We start from the raw sequence: 13,544 nt of genomic DNA on the forward strand, positions 1-13,544 counted from the left end.
CTACTGTGAGATTTTTTTTTTATTTTTTGACACTATCAAGTTGGGCAAGTTTAGTGTAACTGTTTTCATAGTATGTGCATCAGCCCACTAAAGCTTATGTACAGCATGTATGGTAAAAGAAATGTGAACTATGATCTGGTGCTCTATCTGGGCTGATGTTATTGGCTGTGAAAACATATTTCACAATATTTTTCAATTATTTCACATTGAAAAGAATAAGCAACATACAGTAAAAGGACATTACTACAGCAATTAAAATGAGTTTACACAAATGAAACAGAAATGACTGGTATTACTTTGCTTTTGCTTATTTTTAATGGTATGGTACTATGCAAACTTCTTTTAACAAATCTTACTTTTCATGCTTCCTGGCATTTATTTGACGATTCCGTTACTACTACTTTGTGAGAAATGAAAATTAGAAAATCATCTGTTAAAGGGCAATCAAAAGGTGAATGTATGGTAGTCTGTAGATTTTTGAGGGAGTATTTATAGGAATAGTGTTTAGAACCTTCAAATGTGGTGTTCACACATCCAGCCTGAAGCATCACACTGGATGTGTGAAATGTCGCCACTGTGGGACTAGTAAAGGTATATCTTAGGTATATCTTAGCAGCCCGTCAGTGCAGGTGAACATTTGAAAAGCAAACCGTGGAGCTAAGATACCTTGCTGAGTTTTTCCAACTCTTACTTTCTCACAAACAATCACATTGACGAGTGCGTTTGGTGGTGAGCAAAAGGCAACACGATTTCTTATTGTCATTTACAGATAATTATTCAGTTATTAATGAAAATGACGAGGGGTGGAATCAACTTTAACATGATGAGTGTGCATATAATTTACAAAATCAGAAGTTTAATTCGTGGTAATTACTCTGAACGAGTTTGCAGAGACACTCCTTATTATTCCCTCCTAACAAAAATTGAAGTTAGTGGGGGACGTATCAGGGCTGGTGATTCATGTGCGTATGTGCAGTACGCGGATGAGGCTGGTCGCCATCTTTACTCCATCACAGCACAGCGCTGCCGGTGGGGCGGAACACCACTCATCGACCCAGTTGATTTCTAGGAACCGCCGACAAACCTGACACACCACCGTGTCTTTCACTGAAGAACTGTCACGCTGAATAGCTCGCCACTGTACCTGCATCTCAACACACAATGGGAGAGCGAGAAGATCTAGTTTACCAAGCAAAACTTGCCGAGCAGGCAGAGCGATACGACGGTAAGCCACACTTTGAGGGCTCATTCGGATTGGGACATGTTCGCCGCAGGGATTTTTTTCTGCGAGCTAGCTAACGGTTACAGAGTAGTGCTACACTAACATAGGTAGCTAGCTCAGTGATAGCCGTGGCTAACAGCAGAACTAACGTGGCAACGGTCGCCGTCTTTCAGCTAACTCTTCATTGACATGGCAGATGGGTCCTTGTTGGAAGAAACTAACGCGACATTAAAACAAGACCCAATGCTTGGAAGTCTCCTTGTTATATGAAATCTGTGCTAATGTGACTGACAGTGGCTAATGTTAGCGAAGGGGCTACAACAAAATGGCGGATTACTGGAGCGTGAGCTGTCAGGAGTTGCCTCCCCTGCACCATGCTAGCTCTGTGGTTTAACACTAGAGCTACTGGCTCGGCTAGCTGCTACAAGCAATATTCAGTGTAATGTCACTGTCTTTGTAGCCACAATAACGTGCAAACTTTGTTTGCGTGATTCTGTTACCTATGCTAGGCAAATTTCCCATCAGTAAAGTGTTAGCTGAATTGCAAGGTTAGCAACTTGTAGCCTGCTGTGTGTTAGCAGTGAGTGGGAGTGGGGGGTGGGGGGCAGCTGCTCATTTGGTGGGGTGTTCCCCTGCAAGCAGGTTGTACGGATCGATTGGCGAAAATGACTCCCTCTTCCTCACTCCGTTACAGTCCTGTCAGACTGCCATACCATTACAGGCCTTGTAACTTGGAGGCTGTTTTTAGACGGCTGCCTTTGCCACCGGTCGTAGGTTGCCCAGTAATGTTAAGTGAATGTGCCATGACTCATTCACGGGATTTGGAGTGTATTTGCAGAATGATTTATAGTTACCGAATACCGAAATGCTTGTCTTGCTGTCATGTAGTCGAGTACATATAGTTATTCTACAATGGGTTATCAGATGTTAGCATGCTGTTGAAAGATTAGTTTCTCAAGTGGTTCATAGATGAGCGTGGAGAAAGTTATGTACTCCCTAATTTACATTAGTCACTGTCTCAGACTCAAAAGAATCCAGCCAGCATGTATTTACTATTCAGTTTATCTTACTATTCAGTTTATCTTAATTTACTATTCAGTAATACCGCTGCTGATGGTAAAAGCTGCATTTGAACAATACTTTGCTCATGCAAACAAAATAATTCAAACAAAAGACATTGTGGCTGACAGGGACTGGGATAGGTGGGGTGGCATGTAACATGACCAAAAAAACAAATATAAAAACAGTAGAAACATTAAACCTCACCCACTTATGAGTGGGGGCTTGCTGCAGCACCCTCAGCACTCCTTCTGGTGGCTGTCTGAGACAAGTGTGTCTCCACAGGACCAGCTGCTCCTCATGTGCATTAGTCAACAGTGGTCAGTGAAAACTTTCCTCAAAGCTCACTAGAAATGTTCACACTTTGCAGTTGATGCAGCAGTTATTAATTAGTCTCTTTTTCTCATTTTCCTTTGACTTGAAAATTAATTTTGGGAGGGGTGCATTAAGGGGGAGCACAGGCATTGTCCCTCAGTGCCCTTTGCTGGTGACAGGCCTGTGTATGTTTAGCTGGATTGGTGCCAGTGGATAGGCAACATGAACTTTTAGCACCCTCTGTCATGTCAAAGTAAATCCTGACTTGCAAGTTTTTGCCCAAACAAAACATGGATTTGTGAGACCAATAATACACATTGTCACATTAAAACCTTTAATTATTAAATTCTGTATATCCTTTTGTTTTTTATTCATAGTATGTCATTTTAGCATGCTGTTTGTGCTGCCCAGTTTACCACATGGAGGCTTTGTGTCACAGCATGATAATGAATAAATGCTATAGTTTGTCAGCTTTGATGAGAAGGCTGACAGCTTCTTGTTAGGTGTACTCTCTACATACAAGGTTGACAGGGAATATTATTTAAATAAAACAGAAACTTTAAAGTAGTGTTTTATGTGTCTCCTAAACAGAGATGGTGGTGTGTATGAAGAACGTGGCTGGCATGGATGTGGAGCTCACAGTGGAGGAGAGGAACCTACTATCAGTGGCCTACAAGAATGTGATTGGAGCCCGGAGAGCCTCCTGGAGGATAATCAGCAGTATCGAACAGAGGGAAGAGAACAAGGGCGGAGAAGAGAAACTGAGCATGATCCGGGAATACAGGCAAACGGTAAAGCGGGATGTCAGTTGCCATAAACAAGCTTAGCATTTGTATTTAAGCGCTGCCTGTCAGGAGCACTTACATGAATACACCATGGCCCATTGTCCCAAATTTGTTACTCATTTCAAAGCATCTCCAATTTGCTGTGATAATGTGAGACCAATGGCTCATATTAATAATGTACACTACAAGCAGCTACTGGACAGGCTACATCTGAGTCATAGTTGGCAAATCCTCCGCTCTGTCTTGCTTTTATGAAGGGAAATAAGAGCTGGATATTAATGTGGGAGAGGCCAGAGTGTGTCAGAGATGGGAGAGGCAGTTGGACTGCAGTCAATGACCTAATGGGATGCAGAGATGGGTAATCGTGCTGTTGCACCTTCGTTTCGTTAGTTGTTCTCAAAGTCCCATGGGGGACACAATTCCTCTCTGGCTGCGTCCATGCTGAAATGTCTTAATTGAAAACAGTGTTTTAAAACAATAGGGATATCTGTCCACACAAACGTTTTAGCACTGTTTCATAAACAATCTCCATGCATACTAACATGCCTGAAAACGTACCTCAAATCACCATTCATGCACACTGGACGGAAACAGATGAACTCTCAATCTAAGAAGACATTTTGGGGGGAGCTGTATTGTTTCAAACACAGTTTGCGGTAGCCGCCAAAAAAGATAATACAATAAATGCGTATCAAACCTGTACAGCATTTTGAGCCAAAAAATTTGCTCGGCCCCTGTCGTACTGGAGAGTAGCATTTATGCTTTGTTCATTAACAATTTCTTTCTGAACTCAACTATAGTTGGGCAGAACAAAACAAGCACAGATAAGAAAGGAAAAGTCCTCCATGTTTTTGTCCATCACCCTCCTCAAAGACACTGGGCCTGGGCCGCTGCACTCAATGCACTCCATGATGAAATTCTGGTAATCTGTTAATTACCTTTTTTTTTTCCCTGGGAAAATCTGTTGAAGTCCAACATCTGTCTGGTCATGATGTCCAGTGAAAATAATTCCAAGTTGAGAGTTAAATGTGGAAATATTCTGGTTCAAGTGAGACGTGTATAATACACCAGCACGATGGAGAACATTATTTTATTTGTTTATTTAATATATAGGTGTATAGGTCTTTTAAAATTAATTTAGAAATAATATACAAGTGCTATGTCTCTCATTGTAAAGGTTGTCCCTCTTGTGGACATAACACACAAAAATCTATATTCAAATAGTTTGAATCTGTTTTTTTTTGTTGTTGTTGTTATTAGAAGGAATATTGAAATGTAATTTTTGGCTAGGTTTGACAAGCCCATCAATTGTCTCCATTAGTCACTTACTCACAAAAACACTGGGACACAGGGTCCATGAACACAGAATTTTTTAACTGTACATTCTCCCATTTATCCGGGCCATTGAGGTCTTTCAGGACACATGGACTGGCCCTTATTTTCTTGAAATGGAAAACAAAACAGCTGCACGGTGGTGCAGCAGGTAGTGCGCGTGCCTCACAGCAAGAAGGTTCGATTCCCGTTCGATTCACACAGAAGCATGCAAACTTCTGTGTGAAGTTTGCATGTTCTTCCCGTGCATGCGTGGGTTCTCTCTGGGCACTCCGGCTTCCTCCCACAGACCAAAAACATGCTCATTAGGTTAATTGGTGACTCTAAATTGCCCTTAGGTGTGAGTGTGAGTGTGAATGGTTGTGTGATTGTGCCCTGCGATCGACTGGCGACGGGTCCAGGGTGTACCCGCCCGTTGACAGTCGAGATAGGCTCCGGCCTATGGATGGATGGAAAACAAAACAGAAATTCTGCATGTCACATTCATAGATTGAAATTGAAATGTAGATATAGCCGAAATAAGTATATGAATAACTCTATAATTGTGTAACGTGGCAGAGTTCACACCCCAACTTGGCCGACGGAATGATTTGCTGTCCAAGCGGTCTAAAAAGCTCCATTTGGAAACACCTGTATAAAAATGAGGCTATCAAGTAGCATATCAGTTTGTAATCATTCATTTGATCTCGCTCTGAGACGCAGTACATACTCAGTTCTCATGTTAGTACCAGCCAATAGAGAGAGAGATCCACGGACTTCAAATGAAGTGTATACAGGACATTATTCTGTTATGTCTGTATGGAGATCTTTTAACTGACACTTATGTTGAAATAAAAATACATGTACAAGTAGTATGTCTCTCATATGGGTTTGCCTTCTTATGGATATAATGTGCAAAAATAGATATTTGAATGGTTCAGACCTTTTTTGGTTTTGTTTTGCTTCATTTTTTGGCCAATTTTGACAGCCCTAGTGAATGGAAAAAAATGGATTAGCATTAGTTTTAGGGGTTTAAAGATTTGGGAGGAGTGTGGACATTAGACATAATTGTAGCAGAAGTTATGTGTTTTAAGATGAAAACTTGTAGTGTGACTGTCACACACAGAAATTGGTGAGCATTCAATAATACAGGGTTTCTCAACGAGGGCACTAGGAGCAAAATCGCTGAGAGGGAGGCGTTTTGCTCCAAATTGGTGGAGTTTCTTTAACAGTAACAGTTATTCACCACCACAGCATTTTTAGTAGTCTTCCATGCCTTGTCTCACAATATTGTGTTAACAGGTTAGAGCTGCGTCTCATAGAGCTCAGGAGGCTCGCTTATTTTTACCGCGCGTGGTTCCCAGCAAGATGTATATCCTTTTCTGAAGAAGCTGGCTGAAAACCACAGGGCTCGCACTAAAGCACAGTTCTCTGACCTGACACGATTAACACGCAGGAATAGTTTGCGCATGTTAAAAAGCCTTTTTTGTTAGCTTAGCAGTTAGGCTACCGTTAATGTCAGTTAAGCCAATTTACTGTGTTCTCTCTGTACTCTCTGTTGCACAAGCTCATTGTATTTTTTGATTAGCCAGGATTTTTTTTAAATTATTATTATGAACAGTGAAGGAGCCTAATTAATGTTTCAATATGATAATAAATATATTTCCAACCAATAAAAAAGCATAACCTGCATTAATTTTACATTAAACAATACGTTTACATTATTATTTGATTGAAGAATTAGAATAATTACTAAACTGTGCTAAATGACAGGGCTGCAGTGGCTATGAATACAGTGGGTAGGCCTACATCTCAAATAGGTCAGTGAAATACACAATTTCAATCACAAATATCAATATACAGGGGTTCCTGTAGGTGTGGACATTGAGTAGTGGGGCATTCATCCAAAAAAGGCTGACAACCTCTACAATAACATCTGAATGGGTTTCATAAAATTCAATATTAAAGCTTTTAGTAGACCATGAGAAGGTTGTTAGCTTGATGTTTAGAAGGCATGTACGTGCTCACACATGGATGTACATGCCTTCACATTTGTCAGTGCATACACACATGCAGTCAGTGGTTTTGGCCGCATGCACTGACAGATGAAGTCTTGCACAGACCCTTGAAGCCATGCAGATGCACAAAGTGATGGAAATGTTTTTGCTGATTGAATCTTTTGTTTGGTGGCAGGTTGAGAAGGAGCTAACATCAATCTGTAATGACATTCTGGAAGCACTGGAACGGCACCTACTCCCCTCCGCTGGCATAGGAGAGTCTAAGGTCTTCTACAACAAAATGTAAGAGCTTTCTGGTCTGAGTGTAAGCTAATGGATAAATAAATGAACCTGCTGCAGTCTTTGTAAAGAATGCTGACTAAGTTTTTGTGCTTATACATCGCTTGATATAATCACATGGTTCAATTTGGAATATTTCACAAATGGGAAGTGACGGTTTATGTAATAAGTTTGACAACTTAACATATGACTTTCATCCAAATAAACCCCAAAAGATGTTAAAGTAAAGTACATTTTCTGCCTCTCCCCCAATCTCCAGGAAGGGTGACTACCACAGGTATCTGGCAGAGTTTGCCACTGGCAACAGCAGAAAGGAGGCAGCAGAGAACAGCCTGGTGGCCTACAAAACTGCTACCGATCTAGCCACGCTTGAGCTGCCCCCCACACACCCCATCCGCCTTGGCCTCGCCCTCAACTTTTCCGTCTTCTACTACGAGATCCTCAATTCACCTGACCGCGCTTGCAGGTTACTGTTTTTGCAATGCACTCTCTATTGTTCTCTTTCATCAACAATGGTAAAGCACAGTGTAATCTGTTACTCGCATAGAGAGGAGAGTTGTTTATGGATCCAAAGTGTAGGAGCCCTGACAATAAAGAACCTTTTTTTTTTCTTTTTTTTTAAATCTACCATCACTAATCCTTCCCAGTTGCCATACACACTGTGACTAGACTTTTGTCCTACCGTGGCCATTGTTCTGACGAGTGAGGCTGAAACTTTAAAGCCTTTGTTCATTTTAAAAAGTATTCACCCCTTGGCCTCCTCACGTTTTGTTGTGTAACAACATTAAATGACTGTGAATGTGATTAGACCTCATTTGATTTGGATCACTTAAAAACATTCTTGTCCATATAATGCAAACCTTTACAAATCCATCTAAATTACATCTAAGTATGTAATGTATGTATGGTTTATTGTATTAATTCCCTTCAAGTTAGTATTTAGCAGTTTCACCTTCATACACTGCATTGTTTCCCTGTTCATCTTTAAAACGTTGCTGTAACTGTAACAGGTGGCATGGTAATAGTGATTGAAGAGATGTTTTCAATCCCTGCCACTCATTTTGGACTTGACTTGGCCACTTCAGGACATTAACCTTGATGGTTTGAAGCCATTCCTGTATAGCTTTGGATTTATGTGCACATAACATAAGTGAATATGTAAGAGAAGTGCATTGCACTACCCAATCACTGACAGTGATGGATAATATAGAGTCCATCTCTGCGTCCTACTTTAATGTGACAGGTACCATGTTGCAGCTTGAAAAATAAGTAGTGAAATCTTTGAGTGTGAATGCATTTAGAGACAGTTTAAAGTCAGATCTCAGTCGCAAAGTATGAAGGGATTTCAACAGAGGTGTGTTTGCGCAGGTTGGCAAAGGCTGCATTTGATGACGCCATCACAGAACTGGACACACTGAGTGAAGACAGCTACAAGGACTCCACACTTATCATGCAGTTGTTACGTGACAACCTGACACTATGGACTTCAGATATGCAGGCAGAAGGTAAGATACCATGGTTCATTATACTAATAGAGGACATTGTATTCGAACTGTACTGCAGAACCTCTTTTTTCAGGACTGTATGCAGATACACTGATGAACTAACTCACTTATCTCCTGCTGCCTTCCTAAAACCTCTTTGCACTGGATTTACAATGTTTAACTTAATGCTGTGAGCAGTTTGATTGTTGTTCTGTTATCATTGTCAGAATTCCAGCCTATGATATTATATATATATTATTATTATTATCAATAGTAGTATTATATTGTTCTTACATATTTACAAGGAAAAGTAAATCATGCATTTGACTAATGATTGTCATCACATTTTATGACATGACATTTCACAAGTAATAGCAGCAGTAATCTTTTAAAATAAGAAATCAAAATGGTCATATTGAACACTTTTGTTAGCACTCTGCTCAGGCGGTTGGTGTCTAACCTGGCTGTTTACACAGCTTTGTGTACTGGACACCAGTACATTGGTGCAGTTGGTTACTAGTCTCACGAAATTAGTTGGAATTGGGTAGTGTTTTTTTTTTTTTCGTGGTTATCTTCACACCGCTTGTATCCACATTGCTCTCAAGCTGAGGGGGGCAAAGTCAGAAGTCACAAAGAAATCTGGTTGTTGGAGGTCAAAGACCGCGTTTAAGTTAAGCCAAGTCTTAAAAAGCGACAGTAACATCAGGTCAAGCTCTCACGACCAGGATCATGCTGCTCACAGTGTGCATGCCCAGGTACAAACATGGTCTGTGACAGATTTCCTGTCTTACTGGTTTACATGTGTCTGAGCTGAAGGTGGCTTTCTAGAGCTGAAAGCCACAACTGTTCTACCTAACAAAGATCGCCTGCTTCACCACGTGCAGCATTTGATATTAAGCTGAATGTTTTGAGGAAAATATGTAAATAATTAATTTTTTTGGATTGATTGACTCCTATAAGTGAAACAACACTCAGAAATGTACTATAAAACTAAACTAAAATACAGAAACACAGTTGCTTTTTGGGCATTTATTTGAACAGCAAGAAAATCTCAATTAAACTTTCCTTGTTTTTAGTGCATTAGTGTTATATGTGACATTGTAAACGTAATATTATATGTATTGATAATAAGATAAGCTCTTGCATTATGTTTCTTGATGATAAAATAAGATCATCCTTTATTAATAGTGCACTAATAGTTGGACTGTTATGGTAATAATTACAAACTGCTGGTTACTTGCATATCTGGCAATGTGTCAAGTGTCAGACTGACAACCCCTGATGCTACAAGTGACAGCTCTGCACTTCAGCTGCTTGAACTAATGTAAGCTGTACAGGCTGACAGGATGAGCTGCTTCACGGTCCTGATTTAGAGGTTTTAAGGTTAGCACAGAAACAGTCCACTCCTTATCTTTGTCAAACCTTGACAAATGTACAGAGTGGTGTTTCTTCTTTCACAAAACCATTTTGGAGAAGCATAAGTACTGTCATCAGCATACAGATTTATCACTCAGACAACAGTAAGTATTCCTCTTGTGTTGTTTCAACATAAAGCTACAGCTTTGTGTTTTCCATACATATAAAAAGGAGAAAATTGTAATCGTAGGGCCCGTTTTGATTCATTCTTCCTCTTCCTCCATTCATTGCAGCAGTTTGCATTTGCTGTGTTTGAGCATCCACCATTACCCCTTTGTTTCTCAGTGACTCGTCCTCTCTCTTGTCTTCTTCTCATTCCCTTTGCTGTAGAATCCTAAAGGAAACAAACCTGACTGTTCATTTCCCATGTTAACTGTACTTTGTAAGTGTTGCTCACCAAGCCTTGCTGTGTGTGTGTGTGTGTGTGTGTGTGTGTGTGTGTGTGTGTGTGTGTGTGTGTGTGTGTGTGTGTGTGTGTGTGTGTGTGTGTGTGTGTGTGTGTGTGTGTGTGTGTGTGTGTGTGTGTGTGTGTGTGTGTGTGTGTGTGTGTGTGTGTGCCTTCTTTTTCCTCTCCACACTAACTCACTTGTGGTTTAATAATTGACTCCACTCATCCGTTGCTTTGTCACTCACTCATTGGATCTGGTATTAACTGCAGGTAACAGGCTGTAGTCTTTGATCTTCCCACCACACTCAGTTACAGCAGCGTTTCTTTGGTTTGGATAGCTGAGCTGAACTTCACTTGTGTTTGTGTAGAGTGTGAGTGTTCACTTAGTTGTCTGTTAAACCTGTATATGTACACCAAGGAGCAGAGGTTCAGATCATGTTGTTGGCACGCTAGACTGCTTGCACACTCTGTACTCCACCAGTCAACCATTTTAACACATGCGGCCCCCAGCACATAAAACCTGGTGCCTTCTCCTTTAAGAACACCAAGATGAAGCTGTCAGATATATCTGCATGTGTTCAGCTTCAACTGACTTGCTCAGTTTTAAGCACCGTTCACTCTTTTATGTCCACTTTGTGACCTCTGTTAAGGTTTTCTGATCACTGTCCTTGAATGATGTGGACTGTGATCCACATGTCAGTGGTGAAAGTTAGGTTTGGGTTCAGCATGCACTTTGACTGATGTTTCCTGGTGACCATAAAGGAGTTCCACTTGAAAAAATCTAGATTTTCAAAAAGCAGCCCTCAGTTAAAACAGATTTGCATCTGGGTTCTAGTGTATTTTTCCAGGTGTCTAAGTTGTTTTTCCTGCTGCAAGAAGACACTGTTCACCAGCAGTGGTGGGAAGTAACAAAGTACTTTTACATAACTGCTGTACTGAAGTACAGACTTTTCATTTTAGTTTGCACTTGAGTTGAGTCTTTAAAATCTTATATTTTTACAAAGGGAACGTGTGTTTGAGAATAGTCCATCCAATTTTCAGAGCAAATTAAGTTGAATTGTTCAGAAGTCTAGTTTAGCAATCTGCCTTATACTAGTGGAATTGTCTCTACAGCAAGCTGATATTCAGCAAAATGTTTGAAAGTTTTTAAGAAATGACTTTGAGACATTGAGAATATTGCAAATTAAAATGCCTAAACGTTTTATAGTTGTTAATATTAGCTCCACCCCAACCAGCGACAACTGTACAAGACCACACGTTAATGCATCTGTAATAATAATCATGTAATCTGTAGTGACTACTTTTACTTCTGATACTTCAAGTTTCAAAATACTTTGATACCTGTCCCCTCCACTGTTACAAATTTCAATCTAATGCAGGACTTTGACTTGTGAGGTAGTTCAGTGATTTCGTCAGTGGTGTTGTTACTTCAGAAAACGCTTGGAATACTTCCACCACTGTTAACCGATCACAGTGAACAAGATGCTCAGGATGTGCCTCTACATTTTAATATGAAGTCTGTTATTTAGTTTCTTATTGAAGTGGTCGTGTGATCGTAGCGTTGCTCTTTGCCAGTTTCCAAGCTGAGAGTTCATTGGCTCTCCTGTGAAACGTTCAGCCTCTGGCTCTCCGTTAAGGACGACACTGACTGTGTATTTTGTCCTGACCAGGTGAAGAACAGAACAAAGAGGTACTGCAAGACGCCGAGGACGAGGCCCAGTGAGACTATGCCACCTACAGCCAACAACTTGAGACCCTCCCCTCACCTCCTCACACTCCTCCTCCCTCCGCCTTCGTCCTCCACCCTCCTCCAACTCCTCCTCCCTCTCTGCGAGTCACCTTCTTCTTCCTCCTCCTCTCTCCTCCTTTTCCTTTGTTCCACCTCTGCAGCTCCATGACCCAGCAGGGCCGCGGAGTTCACAAGTTTATTTTTCTCTTCTTTTTTATTTTTATATTAGCCCTTACATCATTCAAGTAAATACCACTTAATTGAGACAGGAAATACAATGTTAGAAAGACAAAGATAAGAAAGAGTCCCTGGATTGTTTTTGTTTTGTTTTTTGTTTTTTGTTTTTTTTTGTCCTGGTACAAGTGGTTCTGAAATGTTATCTTTGTTTTCATTATTGTATTTTTGTTTGTTTTTGCTTTTTCTTCAATATTTTTATCAGTTGCTGGATGTATTGACAATTTTTACCTTAATGTAATTACAGAAATTAACTTTTATTACTGATAATGTCGACTATTAGTTATGGGAGCTATTTTATCTCTGTTTTTAGTGAAATGTCATGCAAATCATTTTACCTTTTTATGGGCAATTTGGAAAATTACAAGTGCCCTTTTTGTTAACTTAGGTTTTCAGAGGAAGTTGGCAAAATTCGCGATATCCATGTGGGGCAAAGAAGTGCTTAACTTTTACACCATAGTGATTCTGTTGTCATGTTTTTGTAGTTGTCCTTGGACTGTACTTTGTGCTGAAATACTGTAACTGTGCACACATGCTGAATCTCTGAAGGCTGACTTAGTGCTAGCTGGTGGTTTTGATTAAAATAAACTTGGGAGATTTCTCACTTGTGTATGAGACAAGTCTCAAATTGGCCCCGCTTCTCAACAGAGAGCCCTAAAATGAAGATTGTCAGTGTTTGCATGTGTTAACACATTCTTTTCTGCTGCTTCTCCCCCTGCGTTTCACTAAAGTTCCTCTAGGTTCAGAGGTTTTCTTTCTTTGCTGTTTCCTTTGTTTCTCTTCCTGTTTTGCCTCATTATGTGTAACTTGGAACTGATTTGTACTACTGGATATCTGACTGGAGCCACAAACAGGGAATCTGTATTGTTCTTACTGAAACACAGCATGGAATTAACATTAAACAATCTAAATTAAACATGACAAACTGACTTGTTGAATTTATTATTCTGTTTGCCTTATAGAACAATGATTTTGCAGCTGAGTGCAGCCCCACACTAGATGAACCTGAGCAGTGTTTCCACACACATAGAGCAGATGTTGCTTCGGCAATCTGAGTTGGCAACTGTGAGCGTAATCATAAATTTATATTTTCTATTTATAGCATTTGAGAGACAAATGCAATCTTAATGCCTGTGGTTCTGCTGCGACAGTGGAGCTGCTGTTTCTGTGGCTGATGGAGGTGATGTCTGGTGAAACACACTGATCCAGAAATGCTTCTGCGTGGCTGAACAAACAGTTTAAAAGTGTTTTGTGTTGCCACAGTGTTCTATCATTAACTCACATGCCATTATCTGAACTGTGGA

The 13,544-nt window shown here is 40.3% G+C and overlaps 1 protein-coding gene across 1 annotated transcript; it reads left to right on the top strand.

The window, feature by feature from the left end:
* The first annotated feature begins 968 nt into the window (after positions 1–968).
* Positions 969–13,165, top strand: ywhae1 (tyrosine 3-monooxygenase/tryptophan 5-monooxygenase activation protein, epsilon polypeptide 1). Its single transcript, XM_070971207.1, has 6 exons — positions 969–1,225; positions 3,188–3,387; positions 6,886–6,992; positions 7,249–7,455; positions 8,358–8,494; positions 11,948–13,165. Exons 1-6 carry the CDS (start codon positions 1,162–1,164, stop codon positions 11,998–12,000), a joined length of 768 nt encoding a protein of 255 aa, XP_070827308.1. The 5' UTR covers positions 969–1,161; the 3' UTR covers positions 12,001–13,165.
* Positions 13,166–13,544: the final 379 nt, after the last annotated feature.

The sequence above is a fragment of the Chaetodon trifascialis genome, chromosome 9 (genome assembly GCF_039877785.1).
Source record: "Chaetodon trifascialis isolate fChaTrf1 chromosome 9, fChaTrf1.hap1, whole genome shotgun sequence".
Classification (NCBI taxonomy): domain Eukaryota; kingdom Metazoa; phylum Chordata; class Actinopteri; order Chaetodontiformes; family Chaetodontidae; genus Chaetodon; species Chaetodon trifascialis.